The sequence below is a fragment of the Nannobrachium achirus genome, assembly GCF_963921795.1.
Source record: "Nannobrachium achirus genome assembly, chromosome: 3".
NCBI classification, from domain to species: domain Eukaryota; kingdom Metazoa; phylum Chordata; class Actinopteri; order Myctophiformes; family Myctophidae; genus Nannobrachium; species Nannobrachium achirus.
The window spans coordinates 69256752-69269404 of record NC_137812.1 but is presented as its reverse complement, the minus strand read 5'-3'; the positions used below and the strand labels follow the sequence as shown (position 1 = coordinate 69269404).

Sequence of the window (12653 nt, the reverse complement as noted above, 5' to 3'; positions counted from 1 at the left end):
TAAACATTGTGACAAGAGTTTCAGTCATTCAAGGAGTCTAAAAGTGCATGAGCGTATCCACACTGGAGAAAAACTTTTTCAGTGTAAGAATTGTGACAAGAGTTTCAGTCAGTTATGTAACCTGAAGAATCACCAGCGTATCCACACTGGAGAAAGACCTTTCCAATGTCAACAGTGTGACAAGAGTTTCAGTCGGTCAGATACTTTGAAAAAACACGAGCGTGTCCACACTGGAGAAAAACCTTTCAAGTGTAAACATTGTGACAAGAGTTTCAGTCATTCATCTAGCCTGAAGGACCACCAGCGTGTCCACTCTGGAGAAAAACCTTTTCACTGTAAACATTGCGACAAGAGTTTCGGTCAGTCATGGAATCTAAAGGTGCATGAGCGCATCCACACTGGACATAAACCTTTCCAGTGTAAGAATTGTGACAAGAGTTTCAGTCGGTCAGATACTTTGAAAAAACACCAGCATTCCCACACTAAAGAAAAACCTTTCCAGTGTAAACATTGCGACAAGAGCTTCAGTTATCCATCCTATTTGAAAATACATCAGCGTATTCACACCAAGGGTAAAAAAAACCAACAACCTTTAAATACATAATTAAACAGCAGATGTTAAACAGACCTTTGCTGCGTGTCACCGCCCCATCTCTCTCCCCATTATATGTCAAACTACTGTATACCGTAATTGCTGGACTATAAGCCTCAGCTTTTTTCCCATGTTTTAAACCCTGCGGCTTATATAGAGATTTTTACAGCTAACGGCCAGTTAGTTAGTTTTACAATGGTCTTTAACAAGGATTTGTATACACATTTTTACAGGTAACGGGCACCAGGGGCGCTCTAGCGGGAAGCAGGAAGGACACCTGCGGCTTATAGTCAGGTGCGGATTATACAGTATATGTAAATATTAGGTTTTTGTTCTAAATGTAGCTGGTGCGGCTTATATTCAGGTGCGGCTTATAGTGCAGCAATTACGGTATCTAAGGCAGAAAAGACCCCAAAAATATATATAAAATGCTCCTGTCAACTATAGGACTCCTCCTTTGGAGATATTGCCCAGTTCTTGCTTCTTCTTCATTGATATTATAAACTGTGTGTAATAAACCTTGTCTCAGGTAGGAGAAATGTAAAGAGCCCACCCACAGAATATTTCTACTGTGAGCATATTGAGGCAGAACTTCAAGTGTCACAATAATCAAAATACTTCTTTATTAAACTAAGGCAGAGTAGAGCACACAAGACACAATAATAAAACTAGTTAAAGGCCCACTAGTTAAAGGCCCACTTCACCTCTGGGACAACCCTATCTTATTTTATTGTTGTTTGGGACACGATCAACACAATCCTGAGTTATTTTTTGTGTTCAATCTGTGTTTTTAGATATTTTGGTATTTCAGCATGTACTAGTGATGCATTTTGCATCATCAGTGATGTGTTTTGCGCCATATGATGCAAAACGCATCACTAGTACATGCTGGTAGAGTAAATACTCTACCTTTTGAAATAATAATTGGACAATCAGTAAGAGTAAATTAAATTCATGTTTTTGATTTATGAATGCATTGCACTGCTGCTCGCTAACCCCAGCAGGTGGCATTGGTGCATGATTCGCTTTGGTAACTATACCTCTCAGACTGGGAATGTAGCCCATGATACCCAGATGTAGAGGGATCGGTCTAGTTCAGAGTTATGGATGGGACCCATGTAGACTCTTATGTTGAAATAAATGTTATTTAAAGTGTTTTTCTGAATAGTATTTTTCTCTTCCTGGTTAATGACATGATTGACATTGTATTGGAGCAGCTTAGGGAGCGTGTGACATGTAATTAATCTTAAAGAGGTGGTGCCATAGTTTTGTACTTTTTTCTGTTTGGTATGTGTCTATGGAGTTAACATTACTCTAATAGTCCCCCAGCTGTGGTTATAATGTGCACATTTGTCTTCCCTGTGTATTTTTAGTTACTTCCTGAAAGCCTCTGAGTCAAAAGGCCCGATGGAAAAGCTGAGATAATGACATCATAAAACTCAGCCCCTCTCCTTTTACCATAGAGACACACGGGCGCCTACAAATACAATGACAGCGACCCCACTTCGGGTAAGGGAGAACGGTGCACTGCAGCTGCCAATGCAATCCCAATGAGAGGCATCGTGAAATATCATAATTTCAGTGGTTGACTACTGAGGCCATAGCGATTTTCTTTGTGTTCTAATAAAGTGTCCCATGAGTTTAATTTTGCCTTTTTAAAGTGGCATATCTGTCATCTTGATACATTACCTACAATATACTTTAATATACTTCATCTGTGAGTCAAAAGTGCTAGCATTGGAAATCTTGAGTTTAGGTGGTCGCATGGTACACACATCATGGACGCATCCCTTGAGGTTTTCAATACCCAGATACGCTTGTCTCTCGTGTATAATTAGTCTATTTAATTTGGGACATTGTGGCATCTTGTTTCTTCCAATCCAAACAGAGTCTTGCAAGTTATTTTTGGTTAATACTAACCTGGAGAATCCACTCTGTAGTTGAAAAAGTCGGGATCTTCAGAGTCGGCGCTCATAAACGCACAGCAGTAAAGACAGTGATGTCACTGAAAAGCGAGAAAAAGCAGGTTCTGTGTCTGCCGTTTCCCCTCTTCTCTGTTAACATTATGGGTAACCCATTCAAGTGGCAAATTAAACATGAAACACATCATGTATTTAGCAAACAAGAAGATATGTTGTCAGGGTCAGGCCATACATTTGAAAACACATTTTTATTTAAATCAATATAGTCTTCAGTTCGTGTACGATTATTTTAATATTAGGCTAACCACAGCTGAATTGCAATGACTTTCTATGGGCTGTCTTGCAGTTCACCGTTCTCCCTTACCCGAAGTGGGGCCGCTGTTTCAATTGTGGGCGTGAATTTGTAGGCGCCCGTGTGTCTCTATACACCTAACATTGTGGGTGTGGATAACTTCAGCTGGGTCACCATCCACCTGACAACCAGGCATACTCAATGAACTGGTGGGTGTGGCCACATAAAAACATAATTTTAAGACATTTAACACAAAAATCTTCCTAGTATAATCATAATACCTTATCATGTTTTAGGGGGAAAATAAATCATGGCACAGCATATGTAATAGTCGGAAGAGGTTTCGGGGATAAAATAATATTCAGAAAGTTGCTTCTGAAACGGAGACATATTGGTCAGGTGAGGAGATACGTAAAAAGGTAAAAACCGCACTCACTTTTAAGTCTTAGGAGTCTTTTTTATTAATAATGCAGCAGCAGCAGCTTGGCAGACAGACGCGTTTCGGCTCTAGGCCATCATCAGTGTTACTGAAGAGTAACACTGATGATGGCCTAGAGCCGAAACGCGTCTGTCTGCCAAGCTGCTGCTGCTGCATTATTAATAAAAAAGACTCCTAAGACTTAAAAGTGAGTGCGGTTTTTACCTTTTTACGTATACTTACCTGATCCCGCACCCAAGAAACGCTGAAGTCCAGAAGAGAATTATAAGCAACAAGAGTTGAGCGAACCTTCCAGTGAATCAGGTGAGGAGATGCCATTGTTAATCATACCATTGTATGATTCATTGTATGAGTTACAATGGTAAAGCAGACAGACAGGCACTGCTGAATAGCACAGCCTTGCTATTGTTTTTGTCTTTTTTATATATAGTCCTACATATGTCTGATGATGGACCATCCATAATAAATACCCTCTCTATTTTTAAAAGCGTAAACTGTGGGTAAAAGTTTCATGTACGTGTCCTTGTCCCCCTAAAGCAGGGGTGGGCAACTTTGATGATTGAGAGGGCCACTATATTTCCACCTTCACTCCAGAGGGCCACTTTGCATATTGCTACGTCCTACTTTGTCATCCTAGTATCTCAGTAACGCATCGCAGTGCGATGCGTTTTGAGCTTGTAGATCTGCTATTTTTGCTTCTTTTGAATTGGAATCCAGAATAATGTTTTGTTATTTCTTAATTGGAATCCTGAAATGTAACCTTTTGATGAACACATTTAGTTATACTCATGTTAACTTAATGAACCTAAATACAAATTCATTGGACATAACAAAAATACATTTTAATACTACTATACTAGTCATTAAGCTACTAATATAGACTGACGGAATAGAGGCCTATCTGGGCCCGCCCCTTTCCCCCCTCCCCCTGAGCGGCAGCCATGATGGAGTTACTGCTGCAGCAGTGTGTGTCTATGTCTATGTCTATGGAGATGGGACTTTTAATGAAATTAGTCATTACCAGTCCCATCTCCATGATATTTAGATCTAATTCCTTCGCCAGTTCCATCCGCATGATTTGTAGATCTAATTCTATGAGTCCCATCCCCATGATTTGTAGGTCTAATACCATCGCCAGTCCCATCATTATGATTCGTAGATCTAATTCTATCTGTTCCATCTCAATTATGTTTAGGTCTAATTCCATCGCCAGTTCCATCCAAATGATTTGTAAATCTAATTCTATGAGTCCCATCTCCATGATTTGTAGGTCTAATTCCATCGCCAGTCCCATCCTTATGATTTGTAGATCTAATTCTATCTGTTCCATCTCAATTATGTTTAGGTCTAATTCCATCGCCAGTTCTATCCGCATGATGTGTTGATCTAATTTTATCAGATCCATCCCAATTATTTTTAGATCTAATTTCACCACCAGTTCTATCCTTATGATTTGTAGATCTAATTCCATCAGTCCCATCTCAATTATGTGTAGGTATAATTCCATCGCCAGTTCCATCCACATGATTTGTTGATCTAATTCTATATAGTTCCATCCTCATGATTTGTAGATCTAATTCCATCGCCAGTCCCATCCTTATGATTTGTTGATCTAATTCTATCAGTCCCATCTCAATTATGTTTAGGTCTAATTCCATCGCCAGTTCCATCCCCATGATGTGTAGGTCTAATTCGATACATTCCCAACTCCATGTTCTTTAGATCGAATTCGATAGTCACATCCCCATGATTTGTAGATCTAATTCCATCACCAGTCCCATCCCCATAATGTGTAGGTCCAATTCCATCGGCAGTTTCGCCAGTTCCATCTGTATGATTTGTAGATCTAATTCTATGAGTCCCATCCCCATGATTTGTAGGTCTAATACCATCGCCAGTCTCATCCTTAAGATTTGTAGATCTAATTCTATCAGTCCCATCTCAATTATGTTTAGGTCTAATTCCATCGCCAGTTCTATCCGCATGATTTGTAGATCTAATTCTATATAGTTCCATCGTCATGATTTGTAGATCTAATTCCATCACCAGTCCCATCCCCATGATGTGTAGGTCCAATTCTATCGCCAGTTTCATCCGCATGATTTGTAGATCTAATTCTATCAGTCACATCTCAATTATGTTTAGATCTAATTCCATCGCCAGTTCCATCCCCATGATTTGTAGGTCTAATTCGATACAGTCCCATCCACATAAGTCATCTGCTTACAATAAATGTGACAAATCTCTGTGAGTATGTATGTATGTAATCCACTTATCTCGAGAAACGTTCGTCCCACCGGCTTCAGATTCGGCACATGAATTAGATCTACAAATCATGTGGATGGAACTAGCAATAGAATTAGACATACAAATGATAGGGATGGGACTGGTGACGGAATTAGATCTACAAATCATAAGGATGGGACTGGCGATGGAATTAGACCAACAAATCATGGGGATGGGATTCATAGAATTAGATCTACAAATCATGCAGATGGAACTGGTGATGGAATTAGACCTACAGATGATGGGGATGGGACAGATAGAATTAGATCTACAAATCATGCAGATGGAACTGGTGATGGAATTAGACCTACACATTATGGGGATGGAACTGGTGATGGAATTAGATCTACAAATCATGGGGATGTGACTGTATGGAATTAGATCTACAAATCATGCAGATGGAACTTGCTATGGAGTTAGACCTACACAAAATTGAGATGGGACTAATATAATTAGATCTACAAATCATAAGGATAGAGCTGGCGGTGGAATTAGATCTACAAATCATTGGGAAGGATCTGATATAATTAGATCTACAAATCATGCGGATGAAACTGGCGAAACTGGCGATGGAATTGTACCTACACATTATGGGGATGGAACTGGTGATGGAATTAGATCTACAAATCATGGGAATTAGATCTAAAGAATATGGAGATGGGACTGTATCGAATTACTTACAAATCATGGGGATGGAACTGGCTATAGAATTTGACCTTCACATAATTGAGATGGGACTGATAGAATTAGATCTACAAATCATAAGGATGGGACTGGCGATGGATTTAGATCTACAAATCATGAGGATGGAACTGTATAGAATTAGATCTACAAATCATGTGGATGGAACTGGCGATGGAATTAGACCTAAACATAATTGAGATGGAACAGATAGAATTAGATCTACAAATCATAAGGATGTGACTGGCGATGGAATTAGACCTACAAATCATGGAGATGGGACTCATAGAATTAGATTTACAAATCATTTGGATGGAACTGGCGATGGAATTAGACCTAAACATAATTGAGATGGAACAGACAGAATTAGATCTACGAATCATAAGGATGGGACTGGCGATGGTATTAGACCTACAAATCATGGGGATGGGACTCATAGAATTAGATCTACAAATCATGCTGATGGAACTGGCGAAGGAATTAGATCTAAATATCATGGAGATGGGACTGGTAATGACGAATTTCATTAAAAGTCCCATCTCCATAGACATAGACATAGACACACACTGCTGCAGCAGTAACTCCATCATGGCTGCCGCTCAGGGGGAGGGGGGAAAGGGGCGGGCCCAGAAAGGCCTCTATTAAAGCAGGTCATGTTTGGAATTGTAACAGCTGAAATCAATAATATATCAGTACTCCAATGTCAACCTGCGGGCCGCATTAAGTGACCATGTATGCCCTAAAGGAATGGTGGACTGTGGGTAATGTAGTTTCATGTACGTGTCCTTGTCCCTCTAAAGGTTACAGATGACAGATGAACACTGCTGAATAAGCCCCTCCTACCTCACTGATGGCCATCCTCAGACAACACACATGCTGTTGTGTATTTTCCTGGAAGATGTTAGTCTATGTATGATATTTTGCACTGTGCTATGAAGCCCAGGTCTTTTGCTTTACACACATCCTAAAGTTCTTACATGATAAATAATACAATAAAAGAAACAGATAAAATAAATTTACTGTAACTTTATCAATGATGGGGAAAATACTCATTTTAGTGAGTAAAAGTATCAATGTAATGAGTAATAGTACAAAAGTTATTATCAAAATGTACTTAAAGTACCAAAGTACAATGCACTCATTATGCACAATGTCCCATTTCACAAGTTAGGTATAAAAAGCATAAAAGAATTGAGTTGTAGAATACGCTAAAATAAAATAAATGCACCAACGTGGAATATGCTTTTGCATACTATTACATATCTGTTAGGAATTCAACCCTGTTTATTATGGCTTGCGGCAAACAGAAATACTCCACTAGCGGACATTAAAGACATGGCAAAGCAATGGCAACTTAATAGAACAAACAACTTTATTTCTCTTCTTTTCTCTTAATTATGTAGAACCAGACTAAAGACTCAAAAGACTATGACTAAAACTAAATCAAAATTTGCTGTCAAAAACAACACTGTGTAGAACAGGGGTCTTCAACGTCCTTCGGGCCAGAGAGAGATGAAGCACGGACCCCCACTATCTTGTATAAAATTGTTTTAGAGATTACATTTTTTAATAGATTTCATAGATTTGTTTGACAGCACTGTCATCCGTCTATGTTGGATTCATGTTTGTGTTTTTCAGACATTTATCTAAGAACAACAGATGTGGATCAATCACTGCCCCTCACATAAACAATATTTGTATTGCACTATATTTTAATTTCCCCCAAAATATATTAAAAAAAAAGTAATTGAAAAAACACAGCCTCCTCACGTATTAGTTGGACAGTATGAGTCACCAGAACCAAGGATGGGTGTTTTCGATGAATCTATCGTGGTTAAAATGGAGTTTGAAGTTACAAATGGGTTTGAATAGCAAGGTGTGTCTGATTGTTACAAATCTTTAAAGGCTGTTTTTTCAAAACAAGTTTTTCCTCATGCATACCCAGGGCAAAAAATCTACACTTTGGTTGCATTCACATACGCAAAACCATCCAGTTTTATTCATTTTTATATCCTGAAGATTTTTACAGAAGGATTTGTTGATATATCATTCATCGCCTGATTTACATCATTGTTTTTCCTAACAACATATCGTAAATGTATTTTTGTCTTCTTTTTTTATGCCTGTTAACAATATTTTCTGATTTATGGAGTGATAAGAGATTTCTACCGGTTTTTGTGGTCACATGTTCAGATACTGGATTCTGATTGGCTTAAAACAGCGGCAAATCACTCAACAACCTTGAGTTGGCTCATGGACCCCGCCCACTGTTGTGTTGCAGTTGTAACATTTCCAAGTTACAACTGTGTTTTCTTTCATTTATATGGTAGAAGTGGTAGAAAAGCAATTTACCATTCGAGGGTCGTTGGCTGATTTACCACTGTTTCAGGGTTGTTTGGCACTCGGCTTCGCCTCGTGCCACAACCCTGAAACTGTGGTAAATCAGCCAACAACCCACTCCCTCTCATGGTAAATGGCTTACATATAAAATTCCCTGTGTAATTTGTTTTGTATCTAATATGTCAAGAAAATTAAACAATCAAGCTACCGCCAAAGAAAAAGTGGAACATAAGGTTTACCAACAACATAGAGTAGATAAGCAGGTGTTGTACATCTTCTCCGGTGGTCTTCACTCTCCCGCCTCCTCTAGCGTCACTGTGGTGTCTGTGACGACGGCATGGAGGGGAGGAGCAGATGAGGTGCAGGGGTTGACACTAAGGTCTCAGAGGCACTTGCCCGTCGGGCAAGTACAGGTCATGTTCTACTTGCCCTCAGGTCATGGCCACTTGCCCTCATAATGGTAAAATCGTAAAATTTGTATTACCGTTAATTTTAACGTATTTGTTGCCTTCTACGTGAAGCGATATTGCTTGTAATGGGTCCCGGGACCCACACGTGGTCATTCAAATGGGTCCAAGAAAAATGTTATGGGTCCCCAATAAAAAAATGGAGAGCTATTTTCAAGAATTGCCTCTTTCTTATATTATTTTATAATTTGGCTAATGTTTGTTTTTAGTTTGTTGATTACTTTTGATGCAGTAATTGTATTTTTTCTTTTCTTTCTTTATCAAAAAGTTCTTATCTCTTAAGTCCTTAAATTATGACTTCACTGTCATCTGGGGACCCCCCCCCCCCCCCAAAAAAAAAAATCATTTGGGGACCTCTTGAGGGTCTTGACCCACAGGTTGACTCACTTAACTTTGGAAGAACAAACAACCCGTGGAAGGAGAAGAGAATGTAGTAGATGAAAGTGGAGCAGAGATATGTTTTCAGAAATTAGATGTTTGCGCTGTGTTTATTGCTCTGTTGTTTTCTTTTTACAAACTGTAATTCTCTTCAAATGATTTATGCTTGTGTCGCAAAGTGAATAACGATCTGAAAACAACGTGTCGCATGTCGGAGCGGCTCGTGGCTCGCTCCAGTGCAACTCGCGGCTAGATTTGCTGCGTGACTCTGACTCGCTTCATGCAGAACAGGAGAGGTGGCGACCGACTAGCCTAGCGCAGCTAAACTCTATCTACCATTGCTAACACAAGGGAGATATGTATCCACGCAGTATGATATTGTCTGGCTATGCGAGGCTAGCGACAGACACTCGAGAAAGATTAATCCTGCAAACGTATTCACAACACGTTGTTTTTGCGCGAATGAAACCCACTGATTTAGAACGAGTTGCAGGCAGCCGGGTGCACATCCTGTCTTCATCATAATGTGAGCTTGGTTTTCAACAGAGCTTGTGTGTTTGCGTTGTGTGTGTGTCAGTGACACTGGCACGTGTGTGTGTGGGGAGGGAGGGACTGAGAGGAGAGACAGAGAGACGGAGCAGCATTCTAGTCCTGTTCAAGTGTCTTAACTCTCATTATGTTACTCAAAATGCGCACTTGCCCCGTCGGGCAACCTGGTAGCAACTTTCACCTGCGCGACCATTTTGTTTACTTGCCCCGGGCAGTCGGACAGGTGTTAGTGTCAACCCCTGAGGTGTCAGTGTCTTCTGTCAGCTTGTTCTTCCACAGTGAACCGATATGTTCTCTACCTATCAGGTGGTGGAACACCTTGTTGCTTGTGTACTTAGAGAAGTGCACCTTTTTGAGGGTGACCTTACAGACAACGCAGTAGAAGAGGTCAGGAGAATCCCTGTCCGCCTCCACCAAACGTCTGTAGTCCTTGAAGAGGTCAATGTGTGCGTCTCCTATCTCTCTCTTCTTGCCACGGAGCAGCTCCAGGCTGGTCAGATCCTCGTGGATCTCTCTGTGATGGGAGTCTGCATCGGTAGCTTCCCTACTGCACAGTGTCGTTTCACAGAGCGTGCAGAAGAAGTCTATGGCCGTGCCGTCGTAACAAACGTCCACCAGATAGTCATACGTTGTTGACTGTTGAGGGGTCGAGTCCTCCTTGTCAGCAGGCGGCACTGTGGGGTTGTCTTTGGCGTGGGCTGGTGACTCCTAGGAACAGGAAACCACAAGTCAGGCTGAGCAAAAATGTAATTCTAAGTTGTCCCTGAAGCTCGCTAAGTGAGTACATTGTGTAGCATTAGCATTTTTAGCATTAGTTTTAGCATTAGCATTTTTAATAGACATTTTTAACATTCGCATTTGAAACATTAGCATTTTAGCATTAGCATTTTTTTAACATTAGCATTAGCATTTGAAGTAGAGGTTAGCATTAGCGGTAAGCCGTTAGGTCTGTGGGGCCACCCACGAGTTTCGAGACCAGTAACATGTTGGGAACTGGAGTTGCAGCGACGAAACCCATTATTTGCCGCTACTGGTTTGCCGATTAAAAAGAACTAGTCTGACGTGTAGTGCGATAAAAACTGATGTCCAAAAGGTGTTCTTCAGAGTTGCAGAAAAGACGTATTTAATTACACTTTAGACAATCACTCAGTCACTTTGTGTCTATCCTGGTCTTAAGTGTGACGTTGTTTTGTAGGCGGAGACACGTGGGGGCTGAGCGTCTCCAGTCCCTATCTTTCACCATTCAAAACAACAAACTTGGAACCCGTGAATCTTTTTTACTATACGCTTATTTTTCAGAAAGGAACCATTGGGAGTTAAAAGGAGTCATAATGCTTCAAACTAGAATATTTTATTCATGTAATTGTTCTCCCACGGGCGGATCCATTGAAAATAGCGAGGGACACAGCACTGCGCATATTAACAATACAACTGCTGCCCCCACCCGGAAGTGGCGGGTCTGACTCTGACTACAAAATTACGCCACGGCTTAAGAGCAGGATAATAAAGAAAATAACAAATGGGTGTCTGGACTTAGATGGCCAATAGGGACGAGCTGTAATTGCTAACCCTTCTGTCTTCCTATTGGCTACAGCCATAACTCCAGTTTGCAGCATGGTACCGTCTCAAAACCTGGTGTGTGTACTTAAATGGAAAAGAGGAATGATATTTAATTACTAAGCCCCCGGCCTCTCCGTCTTGCTATTGAATGGGCTTCAAACGATCATAACTCCAGTTTACAGCATGTTACCGTATCAAAACTTGGTGTGAGTACTTAGACGAACAATAGGAATGATCTGTAATTGCATAAGCCCCCTCTGTCTTCCTATTGACTGGGCTTTAAACAGCCATAACTGCAGTTCCCAACAAGTTACTGGTCTCAAACTCGTTGGGTGGTCCCACAAACCTAACGATCAACCGCTAATGCTAACCATTACTTACATTGATGCTAATGTTAAAAATGCTAATGCTAAAATGCTAATGTTAATGCTAATTAAAAAAATAGCATTAGCTGTAAATGCTAATGCTTAAAGGGGCTGTTCTGGGAAATAAGCTATTTGTTTATATACATATTGTACATGTAGAATAGTTGTTTCTAAATCCCTGTTAAAACAATTGGAACTGTATCTTACAGCATTGTAGAATAAGACCACTTTACTTTTTTTAATCATGTCTGGGATAGCATATTTTCAGGCTTTCAACCTCGTACGTAAATAACGTATCACGGTAATACTGTAATATGTAATGAGCCTACTGTACTTTTAATTGGCTACTGTATCAGCCTCAGATCAGATACAGCTGCGCCAGTTCATGCTTGTATGGTTGGGTTGCTAAACTAATCTGTGCTGATGAGCCTGTGTTCTGTGGCTCTCTTCCGTCCTTTTACACACACACACACACACACACACACACACACACACACACACACACACACACACACACACACACACACACACACACACACACACACACACACACACACACGACACGGCACAGCAGCACTGTCGGTACAGACAGAGACAGAAAGAGAGAGAGAGACAGGAGAAAGTGGAGCAGCTTGCTAGCACACGCACACACACACACACACACACACACACACACACACACGCGCGTGTGCGGATGTGCGTGCGTGTGCGTGCATTAATCCACCACGGATCCGCGGAGTTCGGTTAGCATAGGCTATGCTAAGCATAGCTTAGCTAGCTAA

At 40.6% G+C, this 12653-nt stretch overlaps 1 protein-coding gene across 2 annotated transcripts in view; it reads right to left on the bottom strand.

Annotated features, from left to right (window-relative positions):
* Positions 1-8627: 8627 nt before the first annotated feature.
* Positions 8628-12653, bottom strand: part of LOC308281259 (uncharacterized protein) — a 32565-nt gene continuing 28539 nt past the window's right edge. For both annotated transcript variants that reach the window (XM_080721395.1, XM_080721396.1), the window contains exon 17: positions 8628-10654. In XM_080721395.1, the coding sequence (XP_080577521.1) occupies positions 10145-10654 (510 nt within the window). In that variant the 3' untranslated portion in view covers positions 8628-10144. The remainder of the gene's footprint in view (positions 10655-12653) is intronic.